The 23,747-nt window shown below is 42.0% G+C and overlaps 3 protein-coding genes across 7 annotated transcripts in view; 1 reads left to right on the top strand and 2 right to left on the bottom strand.

Moving 5' to 3' along the window:
- The first annotated feature begins 2,407 nt into the window (after positions 1–2,407).
- LOC6052331 (rhythmically expressed gene 5 protein) lies at positions 2,408–8,955 on the top strand. Its single transcript, XM_001868587.2, has 3 exons — positions 2,408–2,902; positions 5,684–5,864; positions 6,871–8,955. The coding sequence occupies exons 1-3, from the start codon at positions 2,786–2,788 to the stop codon at positions 7,488–7,490; spliced, it is 918 nt and encodes a 305-aa protein (XP_001868622.2). The 5' UTR covers positions 2,408–2,785; the 3' UTR covers positions 7,491–8,955.
- A 3,745-nt stretch (positions 8,956–12,700) lies between these two features.
- LOC119769326 (craniofacial development protein 2-like) lies at positions 12,701–14,932 on the bottom strand. The gene is made up of 3 exons (XM_038261335.1): positions 14,929–14,932; positions 13,053–13,913; positions 12,701–12,993 (listed from the first exon to the last, which is right to left on the bottom strand). The coding sequence occupies exons 1-3, from the start codon at positions 14,930–14,932 to the stop codon at positions 12,701–12,703; spliced, it is 1,158 nt and encodes a 385-aa protein (XP_038117263.1).
- The window catches only part of LOC6043702 (putative sodium-coupled neutral amino acid transporter 11), a 65,991-nt gene continuing 57,145 nt past the window's right edge, over positions 14,902–23,747 (bottom strand). For 4 of the 5 annotated variants that reach the window (XM_038263886.1, XM_038263888.1, XM_038263887.1 and 1 more), the window contains exons 6-10: positions 20,632–20,887; positions 20,159–20,229; positions 17,369–17,530; positions 17,003–17,304; positions 16,653–16,937 (exon numbers count right to left, since the gene is read on the bottom strand). In XM_038263886.1, the coding sequence (XP_038119814.1) occupies positions 16,653–16,937; positions 17,003–17,304; positions 17,369–17,530; positions 20,159–20,229; positions 20,632–20,887 (1,076 nt within the window). Of the gene's footprint in view, positions 16,938–17,002; positions 17,305–17,368; positions 17,531–20,158; positions 20,230–20,631; positions 20,888–23,747 lie in introns of all 5 variants that reach the window. The other variant, XM_038263885.1, reaches the window with a different exon arrangement.

The raw sequence follows: 23,747 nt of genomic DNA, 5'->3' as shown, positions 1-23,747 counted from the left end.
AACACCGTATGGTGTGTGTGTGTGTGTGTTCAACCAACCAAACGGGACCACGCGGCCGCTTCTTACAAATTGAGTTGTTTCCATGTATTTTTTGATCTACATTCTATACATGCAAATAACTCGCATAGGCATTTGGAAGGTGTTAGCTCTGCCGAGCTTCGGTGACCCATTTCTACGCTGGCTAGCCGAGCGCGAGGTACTTCAGCTTTATCGACAAGCCCCGCCCTGAAGAACGTTTGCACCAATCGGATTCAAACGTTATTTAGAACTTCCGAACCCTTGTCAAATGGACAAGGACCCAGCGCGTATATAGTTGGTAGTAACAGTATTCCTACTTCCAGTCATAGCTCACCAAGTCGCGATGGCCTAGTGGTTAGCATTTTTGCTTACCAATCCAAAGGACGGGGGATCGAACCCCGACTCGAGCGACTTTGATTTTTCGTTCATGTTCAGAGTTTCAAGATTTATATTTCCTATACTTTCACGTTGGGAGCAGATGGGAATCGAACCCAGGACCATTCGCTTACAAAGCGAACACCGTAACCACGGCCGCTCCCTAACAATTCAATAGCACCGTATGGGACCCTAAACCAAGTCGAATGCGACCGGTTTAGTCAAAATCGGTTTAGCCAGTGCTGAGAAAACTGAGTGACATTATTGGCCACATACACACACATACACCCACACAAACACACACACACACATACACACTAGGGTGTTTCATCTAAACAAAATGTTCTCAGAATCAGGCAAACCGAGGTTCCCCTAGTAGAGGATACCCATAGGGACTCTCATGCCAAATATCAGCCCATTTGGTTGAGAATTGGCCTGTCCCCAGCGGTTCAAAGTTTACATGTCGGAACACATGGGGCGTACGGGACGTGGATTTAGCCATGATTTTAACAGGTAATTTGTTTTAGGAGTAATTTCGGATCGTGTAGATCCAGTAGAAAACATATTCACATCCATTTCCAGAATTGAATTTTTCAGCGTAAATAAAGGAGTACACGGAGGAAAAAGAGTTCCCAAAATCGTTAACAAGCGTTCATGAAAATGGGAACCACGAGCAAAGTGTATGTCTTTATGGTCTTGTACAAATTGTCACAAATAGCAAAATTACGATCTTTTAAGTTTAAGATTTCAGTTTTAGTTTTTTTTGCCTGCCGTTAAAAGAAAGAAGTTAGGGGAACAGCATCTAATTCCAGCGTGTCTCTAATGCTGGCAGGTCAGAACTTTGACATTCAATTAAAGCTAATTAAAAGCGTTTTCAACTGAAATCGAGTGATAAATAGCTCAATAAGAAGTGAGCAGGCAAGTTTCTATCAAAAGTTTTGCAAAATTAGTTGTTTAAATAGTGAAAATCAGCAAATTGGATGGAATTAGGAGCGAGTGCTTAACCTGCCAAACATACGAGAATTTTCCCTATTTAAGGAAAATTACTAATCTTCTATTCAATGCCTTGCAGAATTTACTTATAAATTATTTTGGCAATAGCCGTAAGAAAACGTACATAAAACAATAAGTTTAAAGAGTCTAAAACTGATATGATTTATATTTTATGTTTAATGGTTTTTATCATTGTTTAAATAATTATTTCAAATTAATTATTTTGGCAATAGAACAACAGTCATCGGATACAAAGCAATATAGTCCTTTTTGGTTTGAAGTGCACAACAAGGTATGGAAATTAGTATTTATGTTTTTCCTTTCGTTCTTCTTGACCATGGTTACACCCTAAGAACACATAAATTTAAAAAATGTAATGAAACAATTGCCTATACACATTTTGATATGTGTTTGCTGTACAACATCCACGATCAAAAAATCGAAATTTCCAAGAAACTGCAAGCATCGTGAAATTCGCAGAAATCTCTCAACTCTTAACCAAAAATAGACCTCTCCACAAAAGCTGCCTCAAAATCCTTCCCCGCACTTCCAGCCCAAGAATTCTGATCTTCTTCGCGCCACTCCAAACTTTCCATCACAGATCCGTGACCACATCATAAATTAGCTACTTTTTGACTGCTTGCTTGCTTGCGCATCTCCACGTCCTTTCCGCGCGCGCGCCTCTGGGACAATCCCAAAAAATGCGGCGTCGCGTCACCACGCCGGTCGTCCACGAACTCCACCCGTTAACGTAAACAACCACACTTTTCGCGTTGCACAGAAGCCTCTACCTTTACCATTTCGCTGGTGTGTTTACCTCTGGCCAAAAGAAGAAGCCGAGAAAAACAACTCGTAAAATCGCGATCGCGAAAGAATTTCGCGCGTTGTTTTCGTGGGCCGCGCCGCGACGACGACGACGCAGCGAAGATCGCGGCGTCGCCGTCGGCACATGACGTCATGGTTGCCGAAGCTGCCGGCCGTATATAAGGTGAGGCTCGCTCGGGTGGCACCGTTTACTCGTGAACGATACCTCAGCCTGTTAACTTGTGCTTTTTTGTTTGCGCTTTTCGTGCGTGCGTACTCTTTGTGGGAGAAGATATTCTTGGAAGGAAGCGGTGAGAGTAGTTTGAAAGTGGGCGATAAGAGTGTGACAACGTGATCGTTTGAAGATTGGGATTCGAAAATAAGCAAGATTTTGTGCAAGTGATTGAAAAACATAAAACAGAAGGAAAACTGAGCAGTTGAAGATTGATAAAAGCTATGAAAAACAGTTGGTAGTGGACGACCAAAGCTTAAAGCTTGTGAAACACTAGTGATCAAAGGGAACTGCCACTTGAAGTTCGTGGAAATTTGTGTCGCAAAAAAAAACAAAACACAAGAGAAATTTTCTCAAGGAAGAATGGCATTCAGCAAACGGTGCATGACGCTGGGAGCGGTGGTGATGGTGTCAACCATGCTGTCACTTTGTTCCGGATCCGCGATCCCCATGTGGGAATATCTGAGTCGGAGTGAAAAGGTAGGTTGAGCCGTTGAGGTTGTGGGTACGTACAAAGTGCTTTGCATTGCTGATGGGATTCCGGGAAAATGAGACGGACGTCACTGGGCTCTGAGCTAATTACCTGAGCGCGCGCGATAGTGATGCTGCCCGGAGTCTGGGCTGAACAGTTATCTGTACTTGTAAATCTGGCGATCGTGTGCAACAAGGTAGTTGGAGGTAGCTTTGTGCCCAGTGGGAGTGTAGATCTCAGGTTTTATGCGGTACAGACCTAACTCAATGCAACTGACCGCGATCGCGTACTTCAACTGGGTCTCTCGTTGGAGGTCTTCAGTAACTTAGTTATTCATGAGACCTAGTTGATTTAGATCTTCCGCAAACCGTTAAAGCAACGAACCCTAAATGTTTCATCCGGTTTTACTAGATCAATGCTGATAGTGTACACAGAAAAAAATATGTGAATTTACTCGACACGGAAAAAATGAATCACATGTAAACTCAGTTGATGTAAACTTGAGATTCGATGTAAACGGTTGAATCACACGTAAAATCATGTTTTTACGTAAAATTTGTTGCAAATTTACATCAAAATGCATTTGAATTTAAATGTTTAATGACGTGCAAAAGTGTTACATCATAAATGATGTAACAATCAGAAATATTTTTCTGTGTGTAGGGTATAGAACCTACAGTGCTCTTAAACCTTTATGCCCTGTTTGATCTTTATGTCCTGTTTGCTGGAAACCTTGAAGGTACTAAAATTTGATTGCTTAAAAAATTGCTTCAAAACAAATATTAATTTAAGTGCTTTTGATAGATTCAACAGCTATTTCAAATTGTCGTTCAGCGTACTCTTTTTACGCCACGATCTGATAAGCCTTAATCCAAAACTGCCAAAGATCCCAATTGAAATCCTACCCCAATCGCCACGGAGTTCTCGCCGCTATTCCTGATCCGCTCCAAAAACCAGTTTCTGGCCACATATTCGCGCTCGCGCAACCAGGAAGATCCCCCGTCAGGGTCATCCCTCAACGCCGCTCGCTAATCCACCAAAACCGATTTAGGCGTCCAATAAACGCGTTAATTTTATTCAGCGCCACCGAGTCGTCCCGGAACAGACATCGCCTGCTGGCGTCTACCCAGATCCAGTTTTCGAAACTCGCGCAGTCTTCTTCATTTCGCGCGTTTTCCCCGGTTTCAAGGCGGATCTCTGGATCGTTCTCGAAGTCACGGCGATCGATCGCGCGGGGAAGATACCTCAAGGTCACCCAAGGTTATCGCCGGCTGTGAATCTCTCCGGCGCGAGAGGGGCTTTGCGGTGATGCATAAACATGAGCCGATCGGCGGCGTGATCGTCATGAACATTCCTGCATCCCTATTCCTGGTGACCTCCCTCGGGGGTGGGGACATGAACCGCGCGCGGGATGGGTGCAGCGATCTCTACCGGTTCTCTAACGTGCACTTCCTCATCTGAGATCGAACTGCAGCGTGATCGTGACACGATCGCGCGGCGATCGCACAGCTTTCAGCTGGAATTCAATGCCCATTGAATCGATTTGCGATTAATTAGACGGCGAGCGGCTCCCCGTTTACGTCACTCGGTACCGTTTGGTTCATCAGCGCCGACCGTGACTTTGAACACCTCTCTCTCGCGGTTGACGTTTGACAGCGGAGAGGATCTTCTGTATTGTTCTTCCGCGTCGTCGTCGTGTGGGCTTCAAGTACCCCCGTAAGTCATCATTAGAGCGTTGGGATCATCGGCTTTGATGGGAGCGCGGCTAGGGTCAGACAGGGTCAGTGACGAGGGTTGACGTATGGGTCCTCAAGGGGGGCTGTTTTTGTTTCCTCAGTCGCTCGTTTGTATGAAAGGATCAAGTCACGTGACTAGCGGCGCTTCGAGGTGAGCTCATCGTGAAGGATTCGTTCGCGATCGCTAATCCTTGGGGCCGCTGCTAATGGAGATGAAAAGTCAGCGATTGTATGGGTTGGAATGGCACGAGCCAGCTCGTATCGTGTCGCTTTCATGTGGCTATTAAACTTGATGCATGGCATTCAGAAAAGCATTCGTTATGAAAATTGAATCAACCTGATCTTTCGGAATGTCAAATTAAGTTGATTGAAACTGACTTTTAGTTTCAACTATCTGATCTACGCTAAGTTTTCTATGTTTTGAATAGTCGTCAATGCAGAGTTCTGCATCTTCGATGCATTTTGCAACTTCTCACTGAACTTGACCGAGCTGACCCTCGACAAAAGAAGAAAGTCGATAACGATCTTCAGAGCTGAGCTGCATTTCACGGCAAATAAAGCAAATTACCATGAAATCAGCACTCAACCACGGAGTAAGTCCGGTCCGGTCGCCGAAGAGTGATGTTGTGAAAACAAGGTAGATGGACCTATCTCGGACCTATTGGATTGTTTACATTTCAACGCTCAGTAGGTCCAACACAAAAGCACCAACTCACGATTGTGGGAGTAGGAATGCGAAGTAATGAATATAAAGGTATCATCTGGCTGCGCGAATTTTTAAAATTCGCACCATCACGCGATGACTGCAGCAGTATCTCTGGCCAACCTTGGCTAACCTTGGCATTCCATGGCGTGCGCCGCTCAAGCCGCCGTCATAATTCGGGTTTGTTTACCTTTTTTGTGAAAGCTGACGTAATGCAAACACTCAAAACGTGGTTCGTCACTTGTGGCGTTCAAGTCACGCGCGCGCTCTCTTGCGCAAGGTCGCACACATCTTTCTCTTCGAACGTTCAAATAGTCTGACTAACGCTTTCGCTTTCTCTGCACTTTCAGATGTCACACCTGTACTCGATGTTCGCCAAGCAAGTGTCCAGCTACTGCAAGGGCTCCCAGGACATGCCGACCAATATGTGCAAGCGGAACCTGCTCATGTACGGTATCAACAAGCTGCAGGACATGAACGAGTCCCACCTGGACTCGATGGATCCGTACCAGCGGGGCGCCCATGATATAAGTGAGTATGACTCGGGTCGAAAACAACTCAATTAGGTTCGTCGAGTGGCTCGAGTGATCAATCAGTGGAGATACTTCCGGGCGGTGAGGTGTGCGCTGTGTTTAGTGGATTCCCTCAAACAAAAAAGTCCAAGCAGTGGACAAACAACAAACAGCTCTGTTAAAAGCTTAAGTAGGTTCTATTTTTTGGAGCTCAATGCCACCACTTGAGGAGGAAGTTCGCGAGTCATCGCGAGAAGATGACGAGCGTGTCATATTTGTATAGAAAGATGCTAAGGGGGACGATAGCCCACGATTGATTGGCGCGTTTGTACGTTTTGTACCCCGCTTGCAATGACCTAAACGAGAGAGGTATTGACTTGCTGTGCATGGCGGTTTGCGTGTGTTGAACGCCGATGAGGCATCTTCCTCTTCGTGGGATACGAGTGTTAGTGTGGTCCAAATTCAAACGAACTAGCTTTAAGTGAGGTTGAAAAAAACATCTATGAAATGATCGTTCATTTTTAATTAAAATATATCTTTTGGAGTTCGGCATTGGGACACAGAGGACCACACTAGCACCCACCGAGAATCCTCATTTTATTATTCCTTGCATACAGCGGACGCGTGTGTACGCCTCGCCTACATGCGGCATCTATTTTTAAATCGGTGACCTTTGAAAACGTGAGTGCATTTTCCCTCTACTGCGCGAATCTTCCCCGCTTGGAATCCACGCGCAGACTTAATTTATGATAATAATCGCATTTTACATGCGCTCTGATCTCTCGCTCGCGTGTTTTCTTCACGTCCATAGATCTTCGATCGGGTTCTCGAGATCTCCCCGCGCCGCCCATTTTCACTCGCGTTGTCCAGCCTTCGCGCAATCGAAGACGACAACCAGGAAGTGTGTGCTCTCCGCGACGCGACGACGCCACTCGAAGAAAAGTTCAGGAAGTGACCTCGAACTTTCGCTTTTGCATTCTTCCCGGTGACTAACGTATCAATTTCTCGTTTTTTTTCTTCTCCAGTCTGGGACGCCATGATGGACGGCCACACCAAGAACGGCAAGAAGAAGATCCAGCAGACGACGGAGGCACCGGCGCAGATTGTCAGCGGTGCCCAGTACGAGCACAACCCGTTGTTTGACGATCCGGCTCCGCAGCAGCAGCAGCAGCCAAGTCGCAAGCAGGACAGCAACGTGGACAAGTACGGCATGGACTACAACGACTACAACAACGCCGCGTCCGCTCAGGATCTGCAGTACGCCGAACCTCAGAGCTACCTGCCCCTGCAGAATGGAGGTCGCTACCAGTACGCGGTTCCGTCGGCAGCTGCCTCCGCTCACTTCGACAGCCTGGCTCCGTACGAGCAGAACACCAACTTTCTGACCGGTCCCATGGTGGTGCGTGTACGTCCGGACGGAACCGCCGTCGATGCTGCTCACCACAAGGTTTTGCCCAAGGATGACGACATCAAGGAGATGACCATCGGCAAGGAAAAGATGCCAACCTTCCAGCAGATCTACGACACTCTTAAGAACAACGAGGACGCTCACCACCACCATGGAGTTGCCCCCACCACGGAAACTCCAACTCCGCTGTCCGCGACCAGCTTCGTCCAGTCCTACAGGACGGAGTACCGAGTGTAAGCGCTGCGTTACACCTCCTACACCCTCTACAAACCCCTTGATTGTGATTTTAATTAAGTGTGCTACTACTACTACTACAAGAAAATACTACAGGACTCATGGTCACTCCGACATTAAACGCCAAGACATAGCGAAGATCAATGAACCTGCGACTGTCGAATCGCTAGATGTGACGAGAAACGCAATATTATTAGTGGATAAGAGTGTGAAACACGCAGTCTCATAATGAATACTATACATTGTTTGCCAAAATTTTACTCTATAATGAGGCCAAATCCGGGCAGGTCGTCCAAGCGGTCGCGAGAGCTCCAACGCCCCCCCCCCCGGGTGCGGTGGAAACGCTAGAGATCGCCCAGGTAGATGCACCACATACCACACGATCTCCGCGGTAGGGACTCTAGCGCGAACCCACGCCCATCCTGCGAGGCCGAGGCTCGCCTCCGGTGGACACGACCCGGAAGCCAAACGCGCGAGACATTCATTAAAGCTTAATATATTTATATCTCATCATCACTCATTTTCATTCTATTAGTTTTGTTTTCTGAACGAGTGAAGAACCGTTAGAAACTGTTGTTGTTGTCTACTCATCGGCACTCATCTTGATACAGAGAGAAAGTTTTAAAGCGGAAGTGCTGGACCGTCCGGACTGTCTGCCCTCGGCAACGAGGACACCGACCCTGTACCGGACCGGTCCAGCACTTCCTCTGTAAGATTGAAACGTGATGATTAAGGAAAACACTAGAATACGATGGAAAGATGATGTTCTTCTGCCTGCAAACGTGTAAAATATATATATATATTTATGTAATTCTCAACGCAATGCAAACAACGAAACAAACAAGGCAAGGTAGAAGAACCCAGAAACAGGCAAACCCCCCCTTAAAACTTAACTATTATTTTGCTTTTGTATCAAATCTTCGAGCGGAAGTGACACACAAAACGGAAGTGAAGCGTGATAAAGTCGGAAGTTTTTCGAAAAACTTTAAAGTTTACAAAAAAAAAAAAAACAAAAAGAACGCACAACAAATCAAAAACTTCTTTCAACAATCAAGCGCGGAACGACGCGGTAGAAATTTGGTACGAAATCTTACGGTATTCCAAATTGTTTGGAGAGTAAAAGAATTTGCTAGTTTGTAAGTTGACGGGGCCGGAACAGCCGGTCCCACGATAGGGTTAAGGAAAAGGTTTTGAGCGGAAATAGAGAGCAAGAGAGAGAGAGAGCAGGTGGTAGAAACTTTAGCTGTACGGAAAACAAAACAAAACAAAACGAAAAAGTAAGAACCAAGCAAATGTGATTTAATTGATATACTTTTTACCTAGAAGTGTAAGGTCGGCGGGCCACGCGAGCCGGAACCAAATTTGGCTGCGTTGGCGATCGATAACTTTATGCAAATACTTGCTATCTGTGAAAGGAACGAGTACTTTGTTGAAGTATCACTACAATAAATATTTATGAAAAATAAAACGCTGTTGGTTCGTGTACAAATATCACACCAGTCCTGAGAGATAACATTTCTCGTGACCACCGACACTAATATTCGTTTTTTTCCAAATTGTAACACAATTTCATTCATTTTTAGTTCGGGCCACTTGAAACACGTTTCGATGAACAATCTTGAGCATATTTGAAATTGGTTTTTCGTAAGTAGGTCGAATACCGATGCAAAAAAGGCTTTATTTACCATAGGCTCTTACGTCTTTTTGAAAAGTGATCCGAGATTTGTTATTATTATAGTTTTTTTCAGATGCAATCATAACGATCAAAAATGTATAAGATTAGTTAGCCTTGTTTACATTTAAAACCGGGTCAAAACCGTACGAATAAGGTTTGATCATTCCTGACCAGTTTAAAAGTTGAAATCAGTAACAACATTTCAAAAGGGCGAAACCTACACAGCAAAACAAAGTTGAATTTGGAATTTTGATAATTTGGTAGGTTGAATAATACCTCTTTTTTAGTAATATTGCCTAAAAACTGTGTAAAATGTGACCCTGATGAAAATTCATTATCCTGCCGTTTCGGGAATATAAACATTTAAAATTTTGAATTTCGATCAATTCCTATTTCCACAAAAATGCATAAAAACCATCAATTATAACAACACGTAATAGAAAATAGCAATAATTGCATCATACAGAGCAAGTTGAAATTAATTAAGGTATTGTTGCTATTAAAAATTGAGAAAAATAAATTCTCTTTTTTTGAAAAGCGTGCCTAAATTTTCGCTCAACCGTATTCGAAACCCACCCAACCAAAACAAAGGTATCGCCAGTCAGATTACGCCACAAAACAGAAGTAAACATCAGATTCACCTTTTTGTGTTTTGTCGATTTTTCCGGGTTTTTAATGAAAAACGTTACTTAATCCACCGTTGGCGCCTTCCTCACATTCATGTTGTATTTTGGGTTTTATTTTCAAACTAATTAAGAGTTTTTTTTTTATTAATTTTTATTATTTTTTTTTTCATTTCATTTTTCTATAATTATTGTTTTTTACCAGAACATTAATTTTCAATTCTTTTCTAACCAAATCTCCAAAATAAAGGAAAAAGGGGGGCTGTAATTGAATTTAAAAGTGCTGATATGCCATCATTAGGTGCACGATGGAATTGCATGCTGTCCCTCTAGTCTTAGTGAACAATGTCTAAGTATATTTCAATAAAAAGTTTGTGTAAATCTTTGTCGAGACAAAATGATGTATTCAGCAACATAATTTATACAGACTTTTCCAGAAGAGACGCAGACACTGTTTAAACAATTTGGCAACCGGGCGATATGCATGCTGCGCGACTCTCACACGTAAGCAAAAAGACCCGTCCTTTGAGGTTAGGCTAAAATCACCCTTTTTAGTAGCTACAAAAAAACTTTTTCATGGCATAACTTTAAAAGTACTTCACTAAACAGAATAAAATTTAAAAGGGTCTTAGGGGACCCCAAAAGGAACAAAATAAGGCGCATCCGGTCAAAATCGGTTCAGCCAGTTCTGAGATAATCGTGAGGAAAAAAAAATCATGTCTACACACATCCCCACAGACATTTGTTCAGAATTTCATTCTGAGTCGATAGGTATACGTGAAGGTATATTTGAGAGGTGTATTTAAGAAGTTCATTTTTCGAGTGATTTTATAGCCTTGCCTCAGTGAGGTGAGGAAGGCAAAAAGGGAAACGTTACAGTCAGTGATAATACAGTGATATTTGCGACCTCAGTGATGAAAAATTGGTCTAGAAAACCTTCAGAAGGAGACCGATTCAGGGCCAAGACTCGTTGAGCTAGGATACACCTTAAGTAGCAAGTTGGTTTGACGATGTGGTCCATATTGCAGTGACGTTCCTTGGCGTGTCCCCGCCGGAAGTGGGAGACGTCTAGGTCACCTCGCGACGCCATCCTGCCTTCTCAATTTTTGCATAGCTTCAATTGTTAAGATATCAGAAACATTAGTTTTGATCAATTTTGAGGATTGTCTGGTTAATATTCACTAAATTACAACAAAAATTTACTTACTTACTTTACTTTACTTTATCAGCAACAGGTCTATCGACCCAACGCTGAACTAATCGAAGATTTCCAGGATGCTCGATCTTGGGCCGCTCGTCTCCAGTCGCCCACAATGTTGGCCGCTCTTGCATCTTCGTCGACTGCACACAGCCAACGCGTACGAGGCCTTCCACGAAGCCGACGACCCCGTCCAGGTTCGCTACTGAATATCGTTTTAGCCGCCCGCTCGTCCGACATTCTGGCTACATGTCCAGCCCACTTCAGCCTGTCGTGCTTGATGATTTTACGATATCAGCATGTTTGTAGTCTTGGTACAGCTCGAAGTTCATGCGCCTGCGCCACCGGTCTCCTACTTGCTTGCCGCCGAAGATAGAACGCAGGATTCTCCGCTCGAAGACCCCAAGTGCTCTCTGGTCAGCCTCCTTTAGCGTCCACGACTCGTGACCGTAAAGAGCTACAGGGAGTATCAAGGTCCTGTACAGCGTGATTTTCGTAGGCGTCCTTAGGCTGCGGGACCTTAGCTGGCTACGAAGACCGTAGAAGGCCCTGTTTGCAGCACTAATCCGCCGTTTCACTTCGCAGCTCACATCGTTGTCGCACGTCACGAGTGTACCAAGATATACAAATTCATCCACCACCTCATATCTTTCTCCATCTATTTCCACCTCCGAAACACCATCACCTGCACTGCCACGCGCTCTGCCAGCGACCAGATACTTGGTCTTGGCAGTGTTGATGGTCAGTCCGATTTTCGCAGCTTCCCGCTTGAAAGGGACGAACGCCTCCTCCACTGAACGACGGTCGATACCAATGATGTCGATGTCGTCAGCGTATCCAAGCAGCATGTGCGATTTAGTGATGAGTGTTCCGTTTCTTTGCACGCCTGCCCTTCGCGCAGCACCCTCCAACGCTATGATGAACAGTAAGTTCGAGAGAGCATCGCCCTGCTTCAATCCATCCAACGTAACGAAAGCTTCAGATGTCTCGTTGGCTATTCGCACGCTTGATTTTGCTCCGTCGAGCGTTGCACGAATCAGTCTTATAAGCTTCGCCGGAAAGCCGTGTTCTACCATAATCTTCCAAAGTTCGTTTCTTTTGACCGAATCGTACGCCGCCTTGAAGTCGATGAACAAATGGTGTGTTTGCAGGTTGTACTCCCGGAACTTGTCGAGGATTTGTCGCAGTGTGAACATCTGATCCGTCGTTGACCGACCCGCTCGAAAACCGCACTGGTATTCGCCGACAAAGGTCTCGGTCATCGGTCTCAGCTTGCTCCACAGGATGCGGGAGAGTACTTTGTACGCTGCGTTGAGGATTGTGATGCCTCGATAGTTGGCACAATCGAGTCTTTGCCCTTTCTTGTAGATTGGGGTGACGAGCCCGTCTAACCAGTCGGTCGGAAGCTGTTCTTCGCACCAAATGCGTAGGATGATTTGGTGCAGAATCTCGGTCATCCGCGTACTCCCGTGCTTGAAAAGTTCGGCCGGAAGTCCGTCCTTTCCCGCGGATTTCCCGTTCTTGAGCTCTTTAACAGCCTTAGCTACTTCCTCCAACGTAGGCGGGTCTACAGCTTTTCCATCTTCCTCAACGTGTATCCTGTCCTCGACGATTCCCTCTCGTGCTTCACCGTTCAACAGCTGCTGGAAGTGCTCCTTCCACCTAGCCGCCACCGCAGTCTTGTCTGTCAACAGGTTGCCTTCCGTGTCGTTGCACATCACAGGGAAGGCGTGGTTTTCCTTCTTACACCGTTGACAGTCGCGTAAAACCTCCGCTTATCGTTCGCGTTGTACTGTGCTTCCGCTTCGGCAAGTACCGTTTCGTCGTACTCCCGTTCTTTTCGGCGGTGGATTCGTTTCTCTGCTCTTCGCAACTCACTGTATCGCTCACAGTTTCGGCGCGTACCCTTAACGAGCATACGCTTCCTGGCCTCGTTCTTCTCGTCCGTCACTCGCTGGCACTCCGCATCAAACCACCCTTTGGGTTTGCGTCCTCTGGTCGTGCCGATCACTTCGGTAGCCGTTGTGTTGACGATGCTCTGGAGGGCTCCCATTGCTCGTCCAGGTTACCCGTAGGCGCGTCCTCGTTGATCCGCTCGTCGAGCTTCCGACTGTACTCTGCAGCAACGTCGCTGCTCGCGAGGCGCTGGACGTTCAACCGCGCTATCCTCGCAGTCCGCGGGGTCAGCACGTTCGACAGCCTAGCTCGGATTTTACACGCTACCAGGAAGTGATCAGAGTCGATGTTCGGTCCTCTGTACGATCGGACGTCCATCACGTCCGAGAAGTGTCGACCATCCACCAAAACGTGATCGATTTGTGTGCACGATTCGCCATTCGGGTGTCGCCAGGTGTGCTTCCGAATGTTCATGCGCGCAAAGAAGGTGCTACAGATAGCCATTCCTCTGGCTGCGGCGAAATTGACCAAACGTAGGCCGTTGTCATTCGTGCGAGGATGAAGGCTCTCCTTGCCGATGACAGGATGGAAGAAGGCTTCCCTTCCGACCTGCGCGTTTGCGTCTCCGATGACTATCTTCACGTCGTGTCTTGGGCACTCTCCATAGGTCTTGTCAAGACGCTCGTAGAAAGCGTCTTTCTCGTCATCGGGCTTGTCGTTCGTCGGAGCGTAGATGTTGATCAGGCTGTAGTTGAAGAATTTGCCCTTTATTCTCAACACGCAGATCCGGTCATTCACCACCTTCCACTTGATGACTCGGTTCTTCTGATCCCCAATCACTACGAAACCGACTCCGTGCATCGCCTTTTCGCCGCCACTGTAGTAGATGTGGTACTTGAAAGAGGTGTTGGCGATGGGGTCCACCGCCGTGAATTCTCGCTCTCCATGACCGGGCCATCGAACTTCCTGGATAGCGGCCACATGCACGTTCAGCTTGTGCAGCTCCCGGGCAAGAAGGCCAGCACGTGCAGGATCTTGGAGAGTTCGAACGTTCCAAGTACCGAGTTTCCAATCGTTGTCCTTTTTACATCGCCTGGTCTGATGCCGATTAATCCGTCCTGAATTTCTTCTTTCGTTTTTCTGAGTTGGTGATTTGCTTCGGTATGCCGCCTAACCAGGGCTGCGAATACCTAGTCTCGGGGTGGGGCTGCCACCTTGCAGCTTCCGGGACCCAGCTGCGGTTTTCTCTCGACACCGTAACGGGGGCTTTTGTCTCGAAGCCTAACGGTACAGCTTCACCCTCCGAAGAGGGTGGAGCCCCCCTTACCCTGTCAGCATACTACCAAAGTTTCCACCGGGGGTTGGTTACCCGATCTCTGTAATGGTTACAACAAAAATTTAGTGTTTCTAAATATACGTCGGAACATGCAGAAAACACTACATTCGCTCCTCGTGATTGGATGAAAACACAAGGGCGGATACTCAATTTGGTTTGTTTTGATTGATGTTATTGTTCAGCCCTTTTGTTTTTTGGTTGTAAAACTACGTAGTTTTGTAATTTTGAGATGTTGGAGGGTGGTTTATAAACAGTTTTGCTCGCTTTACATGATTCTGATGATTTACATTTGAGGGTTTCAACCTTCTGAAAAGTTGTTACTGAAATTGTAAGGTGGCAAATCGTCGCTTTCGTGCTATCTTGTTGCACGTAAAATTTCGATCAAAAAGCGTTAAGAACGCCATATTGTGCAGCTCTCATTGCCTCATCTTTGTACCTTCACAGATCCCCAAAATCTATTTCAATCCTGAGAGATTCATTAAAATCTGAAAACAATGTTTTTATCGGGACGTCAAAAAGCGACGAGCGACAAGACAGCATGGCAGCGTCAAAATGTTGATTTTAATTTTAGACTTTTTGTGGACGATTGAATACTGATTTAACTTTGGGTTATTTTGAAACTTGGATCATACGGCCTGTAATGAAAATCAAAACAATATCAAGTTTTAGTTTGATCTAAAGACTAGTTTTGATTTATTACAGTTTAACAGTACCCATTTATTGTGTCTAATATTCTATACAATCTGTTTTAAATATGCCAAGTCTTTTCACTTACAAACTAAGTTGGTTTGGTTTATGTTACTTTTAATTTGATGTTATGATGCTGCTTTATATCTACGTTATCATTGCTGTTTATTACGATTTACTATATAATTTCTCTGATTTGTTAATTGTTTTAATACTATTCTGGTAAAAATATACTGAAAAATATCCTCTGTTACTAAAATATTTAATCTCTCTTAGTTTACTTGCCACATGCCTCCATGCATTCGGTATTTTAAATTCTACTCTGGATGAGCATAACAGAATTTTAAATGAGATCAACTTTACTCATTAGCCGTGTTGAATAAGTAATTTTGTAAATAAAGTTGTGTTAATCGTCGCTCATTTTGTACACACACGAACGTAAAGTATCAAAGAAAGGCCGTTAACAGTTAGGCTTAAAAATTGCATGCATTTCCGTTTAAATGGGAAAGAGTTCAATGAATACGACATCGATTTAATCCCAAGAGTTGGACGTTTTTTTTCCTATTTTTGTGTCAAAGTTTTACAGAATGACTTAGTCTAGGCGATTTCCATTTCAAGAGGATATTGATAGTTCTACAATTAGGCTGAGTGCAGTACGAGTTCAGTGCTTTTTTGGTTTGTTTTTTTTTTTTTTTCATATTTCTTCTAGAATAGCTTTCTGGTTAGTGTAAATTTTATATATTTAGTATAGTATATGTATATTTTTATATTTATTATGGATACAACGCTATGCTTCATGCTCAGAAGTTTGTTGAACATTATATATTTTATGAATGCTCTAAATTGTTCACACATTTCTCTCATTCTGACGGAAAGTATTTTCTATCAAAGAGAATCACTCTCAAAACTCAACGATCTTGAGATGCCTCTTTTGCGATATGGCTTTGTTCACGTGTGTCTGTTCCCATAATAATTTCGTTCGTTCGAAACGGCCACTTTTGGTCGTTTTTTTTCTTTCCTCAAAATTGATCGCTTCCTGAAAGCAAATTCTCGACCAAGCATCGTTTATCATATTCGTGTCGCTGGCTGAAAGACAATTTTGTTGTGTGTTTTGCTCGACGAAAAATATTGATGTACAAAAATGTAGAAAATATAACTTTTGTTTTCCCTAAATATGTTTACCTTGTCGTGGTGTGGTGTAAGTCTGTATATAAGTGTTTGATTCAAGTGTTCACCCCAGTATGGGGGTTTTCGAAGAAAAATAAGCATTTTCATTGAAACTGCTAAAATAGTGATAGAAAAGTGATTTGTAGATTCGCAGGTACGCAAAGCGTTTGTACTTATATTTAATTAGCTAAACTCATAAGATTGTTTCAACTAAACTTACTTTTGACAGACCAAGCATAATATTTCTGTTTATTTTGATTTGGTTTTCTTTGTTGTGTGCTTCCTTTTGGAAGCTTCAAGCATTTCATTTTATAAGATTTGATATCTGTTTGATTTTGGTCCCAAACATAGGAAAATAAAATGACTATAGTATATTGTTGTCTCTTCGATTTTATGCTGGCTGCGTTTGCTTTGGTATTTTAGCATTAATTTCTGCTCTACAAGTTGGAATTACTTTAGTTATTTAGTTGGTATACTGTTCTACAGATTGTCACAAACAGAAAATATTCGCTTTTGGTTGTATGTTTTTGGTAACAAGTGTTCGCAAGTTCATTTCAATGACAAGTACTGCTGCAGGGCCCTCTTAAACCCTATCGGTAACACACGCCGGCGTAGTCGCCACCAGCGCGGAAGCCGTTCCGTTCAGCGAGAGTTCGTCGTCCCGGCAGTAGCCCATAATGATGCCGGTCCGGCAGTCCCCCATCAGATTGGGCATCAGCAGTGCCGCCCCGGAAATGGTCACGATGGTCCCAAAGACTACCAGCCCAGCGGCGGGCAGTTTTTCCTGACTGAACAACGAGTGTGGGCTCAGCTGGATGTAGGCCAGTCCGGGCAGGATGTACGCCAACGGAATGGCCGCTAGAAGACCCTAGAAATGAGTTAGTGTTAATAAATCTTCCTGATTGGCTTTCATGAGCTAAGCGAACTACTTACGTTCAACTCCAGCACCGGCCCGAGGCACTCGGTGTACGGCGATATGATAAACGCTGCAAACACGATGACCAACGTGGTCGTAACCGCCTTTTCGTCCTCTTCACCGCCGGTCGCGTGGGACGGATCCTTGTCGGTGTCGTACTCTACGACCTCCTGGGAGTAGAATCGTTTGATTTGCGTTCGGACGATTTCACGCGACACAAAGCACTCGATGGGGAACGTCAGCAGGATGGACACCGAGAACAGCACCCGGCTGAAGTTCATCAGGTCATCGTCCCAGCAGTAGTTCTCCAACAGGTCTCCTGCGGGAATAAAGTGGACGGCGTCAACAAATGAAATGACTGCAAGTGTGCCCACCAAAAGTACCTTGCGAAAGTGCCCGGAACGTGCAGTAGCCGGCGATTCCGAAGCAGGCCGCCACCAGCCAGGCAAACCCGACCGACAGGTGGGTGACCTTTTCCCAGCGTTCCATGGTGGCATTCCGCATCGACTGGTACACCAGGAATGTGTTGTGATGGCACATGAAGGCTGTGGCGGAAAAAGTGGGGGTGCCAGATAGAGTCAAATGAATGCAATGGATTGTGAACTCCCGTATGACGAGGATCGCAACGGTGTGTTTGTAAGTATTTTTTTTTTTTCATAAAATCTGATTGTCTTAAAATTAAACACAACTTGACTTTTTTTTAAGTTGATTGAGCAATTCTCTGAGATTTCGTTCATTCGTTTTTTTTGTATTTTTTAACCCGGCTGAAACTTTTTTGGTGCCTTTGGTAATTTTCCATAAAAATTTGGCAGCTCTGTATTTTTTGAAGGAATTTTTTGATCGATTTGGTGTCTTCGGCAATGTTGTAGATATGGATAAGGACTACACTGACAAAAATTATACACGTTAAAAAAATCCCGAGAGTTTGAAAAATTAGTGATCTTTAATTTCACCTTCAGTCACTAAAATTTGATCTGCGAAAAAAAACACTATTTTAATGTTTTTTTTTTCTGATATGTTTTAGGAGACATCAAATGCCAACCTTTCAGAAATTCCCAGAATGGTCAAAAAATCTTTGACCGAGTAATAAATTTTTGAAACAATACTGATTTTTTCAAAAAATCGTAATATTGGTAAAAAATTGTTTAAATTTAATTTTTCTATGTAAAATCGAATTTGCTATCAAAAAGTACTTTAGTAAAATTTTGATAAAGTGCTTCGTTTCCAAGTTATAGCCATTTTTATGTAACCTTTTTGAAAATAGTCGCAGTTATTCATTTTGCCTTCCTCACTGAGGTAAGGCTATAATCATGCTCGAAAAATGAACTTTTGAAAAACAGCTTAAAGAACTATATTCATGTATACCTAATAGGGTGGCTTAAAGTTGTATGGGAAAATTTCAAAATGGAATGATTCAATCAGAACAGGCATTTTCCGGTCCCATTTGGGCCCCCAAACAACCCCCCAAAATTTGGGAGCAAATGGATTTGACCCGACTTTCCGCAAAGCGATTAAAATTTGTATGGAAATTTGTATGGGAAAACCTTCTTTTTTACACCACCCTTTGCCACCCTGTCTTCCAACCATGTCAACATTTCTTGGAATAAGTAGTTAAACAACTTTTCCTAAGACACCAACGCTTTAAAAGGCCACCAGTAGAAGTTTGTGCTTGGTTGACATCCTGTAGGTGTAGGTGTCACCCTGCATGTCAATAATTTTAATTAAAGACCACATTTATATACAACAACTTTCCTAAGACCCTAAGATAAGATTTCGAAATATCTTCCGAAGTACTGGCAGTGTTGGCAAGAAATATATTTTTTGCGATTCCGTCGTGAAACTACTTACTTTTCCTGTCATTCTTGAACGACGAAATAGCCTACTTTTCTGTACCAAAAATAACAGAATCGAATAGCAACACTTTTCGAAATAAATGCTGAAAAGTTCTACTTTTCAACACTCCAATTGTTTTGAAAAGTAACACTTTTCAACATTTTTTTTATTAAAACGATTTATTGACAAAATACATGAAAATTTGACATAAAATTTCACTCGGTGTGTGTTTTTTGGAATTGCAAAAAATGTTGTATGGAACTCGTTGCAAAACTTGATTTTTTCAGCACTCTTCGTATTTATCCAACTCGGTGAACCTCGTTGGATAAATGTACGACCCGTGCTGAAAAAATCCTCTTTTTGCAACTTGTTGCAACTTTTTTTGCAATTCCGAAAAACACCCATTGAGTGAAATTTTAAGTAAAATTGTCATGTATTTTGTCAATAAATTGTTTAAATCTAAAAAATGTTGAAAAGTGTTGCTTCTTGAAACAAATGCTGAAAAATTCAACTTTTCAGCACCCATTACGCTTTGCGGAAAGCCGGGTCAAATCCAATCGCTCCCAAATTTTGGGAGGTTGTTTGGGGGCCCAACTGGGACCGGAAAATGCCTGTTCTGTAAAATCGATCATGTCGAGCCACCCTAATACCTATCGACTCAGAATCGAAAACTGAACAAATGTCTGTATGTGTCAGAAAAAATAAAAAAAATGTGTTTTATTTTTGCAAATTAAGTTTTAGTGACTCAAAGTGAAATGAAAAATCACATTTTTTTACCCTGTATCATTTTTCTCTGTGTAGTCCTTATCCATACCTACAACTTTGCCAAAGACACCAAATCGATCCAATTCCTTCAAAAGATAAATATTCTTTAATTTTCATACAACATTTTTGTATGGGCAGCTACCAAAATTGTATGGGAAATTATATGGACAAACTAATGATGCAAAATGGCTTCTTTGGGCATACCGAAGGAACCAAAATAGTTTCAGCCGGATTAAAAAAATACAAAAAAATCGAATGTCCAAAATCTCAGAGAATTGCTCTGCTATAAAATAATCTCAAGCAACCCTGCGCTCCCACGTTTATCTATGAGAGTAGCAAAAATAAAATGTCGAGCTGTGTAATCGTTTTGAAATATATTCTACTTATTTTGCAATTCCCCGAAAAAAAAAACCCTTCAAACACACCGTCTAACATCTCGTCCTCATAATGTCCCAACGATCCATAAAATGTTCCATCTGTTGTGGAACTTTGGAACATTAGACTAGAATCCACCCCGACACAAGCAGGGGGGGAGGTATAGCATAATTTTGTGGGCAATGTCATGAAAATTTTACCGAAAGCCATTATTCCGACGGCCGGGATGAGATCGCTGTGGGCAAATCGCCACGATTCCGGTGTGTTGGGTCTGCACGTGTAGCATCCAGCGTGGGTGGTAATGGGTGGCCGGAAAATAAACACAGAGAAAGTGCGCGACTGTTAAACTGTTGCGTTGTAACAAGTGCCTCTGTCGGCTTGTTTTTTGGTACCCTCCTTCCACTGGGAGGGTTGTACACATGTGTACGGCAAGGATAGAACAAAGTTACCCAAAGTTGGAATAATAAAATCATTAACAGCTTGATGCGCGATAAAAGCTTGATTGCAGCTAAATGGTACAGAATTTTGGGGTATTTTGTACGATAACGAACAACTAGAATTAAAAATGTAAAACAAACTTAGTGATTTTGAAATCATCCTCAATTTAAATTCAATCCTTTCGTCTAAGAGGACCCTCCCTCCCAGAGGGCCAGTGCAGTGAAGTGGTACTCACACGACGTCGTAATCCCCCGCCAGCAGCTTGTAGACGATGGCCACCAGGATGATGACGACGCACGCCAAGCTGAGGAAGCTCGCCTTTGCCAGCCGGGACACGTTCTTGTACAGACAGAGCGGTATTACCACGAACGCCGTCACGACCAGCACCACGCCGAAGCGGACCGCCCCCATCGAGGTGCCCCAGGAGGGCACCAGCCGCACCAGGACCTTGGAAAGTGTGTCACCGACGACCACGTTGTACGATATCATGGCTGCAAGGAGAACGGCGAACATTGAGAAAAGCAAACGTGTTAAAGTTTTTCACACCTTAAAAAAATAAAAAAAAATCCTTAAAATGAGTCAAAGTTATAGAGAAACTTTTGTTCAGGTCTCTATGTAGAGAAATCGTAAAGAATTATTTGCTTCGCAAACTTAATTAGTGTTTAGAGATTTACTTTTACTTGGGATTTATCTGGAGATTACAGCAAATTATTGTCCTAATCACTAGAACAGGGGTGCCCAACCTTTTGGCGGGCCAGATCTAATTTTTCTGAAGCAGTGGCCGAAACTAATATTTGATAAAAATTGAAAAAGTAAAGTAAACTAAATTTGTTTGTATAATTGGGTTTTTTAAACTAAATTAAAAAGAACTTATGTTGTAAATGAGATACATATATCATGGTTTTAAGAATGAAAACAAAGATTATTTTCAAAAATGTGTTCATTTTACTTATTTTAATTTTTATTTGTTTAGAATTGTATAGTAATTGCTTTTGACGATTGCAATTAAATACCTTGATATATGTTTTTTTAATATTCAAATTTCAATAGTCGTTGCAATTTTTTAAGTTTAATTTCCTCAACACTACAATATAAAAAAAATCAAAGAGACAAGATAAAATTTATTCATCCGCAATTTGGATTCGAATATCCTTTACAAAAAAAACTTTTTGCGTTGTTGTGCACCTTTATTCAAATATTTTAAAATGATTTTGAAATTTTAAAAATATATATTGAATCATTTTTAATTCGTTATTCTTTGAAATTCAAAGTTTATGAAAAATTATTTGTTTTGCTTCCTAATTTCTTTTAAATATTTTTAAAATATTTGCAGCGATCTAATTTCAGTATGAATAATTTGCTTTTTAAAGTTAAAATAAAAAAAAATTATCACAGAAAAATTGTTCAGGAGAATTATATTAGTATTTGATTCCTTTCTTATTTAAAAAAATAGAAAATAGAAAAAAAAACTTCAATTTTAAGTAAACACAGTGAAAACTGAAAGAAATTTAAATTAAGTGTCGTTTTGTCAAGCTTTTTGTACATGTTTAGATAACAATCCAAGTTTTTTTTTCATAAATTTCACTTTTTATCGAAATGGATAATTTTGTTTTCTTGCAACATTTCTCACTTTAAAAATATCAATATTGAAATTATAAGATTTGAATTCAAACATGAAGAATGTTGTTATAATATGTCGAATTTTGATCTCAAGCTTATTTTTTTAAATTCAGACGATCATTTTTTATATTTGATATTTCATGAACAGCCTTAAGGGCCGGTCATAGTAATATGTTGAAAAGCCGTCGCGGGCCGGACGTTGGGCAGGCTTGCACTAGAAAGAAGGTAAACAGTATTTATGACAATATGTGGCAAACGATTAAATCTAGCTTAATAATTCAGCAATTATTTGAAAGTAGACACCTAAGTATACTTTCGCAGAAATTTTAATAACATTTGGTAAGAAACGTAGGGTAGAGTAGTCATCAATGAGACACGGGGAACAATGATAAAATGGTTCTCACAAGTCCTAGTTTCAACCAATCAGGCTCATATTTGGGGGAAAGGTATAGTGGCTTTATAGTGGCTTTGGTTATGGACGCTCCCTTGAAAAGTTATTCATAGATGTTTGATTCTGGGGTGTAAAAGTAAATTATGGACAAAAATTACTTTTTCGCTCGTAGGCTGCCATTAACACCAAAACTAATATTTCTGCAAATTTCTTTCGACGTTCCATAGGGATTGAGTTGGGCTACAATGTCCTTTCATTAGATTTGGCCAAAATTTAGAATATACCCAGAATCCAGGACTGTCTCATTGTTCCCCACTCATTTCAGCTCATGGGTAACAATGAGACACTTTGATTTTTCTTCATTAAACTTTTCAAAATCTGTGGAAATCTTTCAAAACATGTACTAAAGTGATTTTTGGCATATTTATAGAGTTTTAACTTCATTTTACTAAAAATACAAAGTTATTTGGTATAAATATACGGATTTTACAAAATTTAAATACTTTTTAGTATAACTTTTGTTAATTAAAGTTTCATGTTGGCAAAATTGCTCTAAAATGTTCAAGGCAAGTCACCTGCAATGGAACAATACAAAAACATGATGTTTTACTAGAAAAATCTTGATTTTCGTAGTGTGTCTCATTGTTCCCCAGCTGTCTCATTGTTCCTGCCAAGTGCGTCTACAATGAGACAGTTGAATAACTCTGGCTGTAGATGTCGGATCGATCTCATATTTTGGTCAATGTTAGAACACATTAAAAGAAAGAAAATACAACAAAAAGCTCATTAAAACATGCTGATGAAAAAATGAGAAAAATCTTTGAAAGTTGAAAACCAAAAGTGTCTCATTGATGACTACCCTACCCTACGAAATGCTTAAGACATGGTTACGCTCAAGATACCTTAAAAAAATGCGAAATGTTAAAGAACGAGTTAAGTCTTAATGATTTTTCACGCTAAAAAAATAACGGGAAATTTCACGGAGCGTAACAAATGCCTATTAAATCTCATGTTGAACCACCGAAAAGATTTTGGTGTACTTAATTATACATTAATTAAGCAATCAAGGTAAGTGATTTTTCAAGCTGAAAATTTCCAGTTTTTACGGGACCATCAAATCGATTCATAAAATTTCGTGGGAACTAAGAAAAACATAAATATCAGATAAGGGCAAATTTTTAAGATGAAACTATTTTTTCAGGCCTAGGTCTAATATGACCTCAATTTAATCTTGAATATACAAGGAATGACAAGAAATGTATCTAGCACCAAGGTTCGAAAAAATACGGTATTTTGAAACAATTTCAGCATTTCATTCAAAAAACTGTAAAACAGTTAAA

The sequence above is a fragment of the Culex quinquefasciatus genome, chromosome 3 (assembly GCF_015732765.1).
Source record: "Culex quinquefasciatus strain JHB chromosome 3, VPISU_Cqui_1.0_pri_paternal, whole genome shotgun sequence".
Taxonomy (NCBI): domain Eukaryota; kingdom Metazoa; phylum Arthropoda; class Insecta; order Diptera; family Culicidae; genus Culex; species Culex quinquefasciatus.
This window is presented reverse-complemented; position numbering and strand designations above follow the sequence as displayed.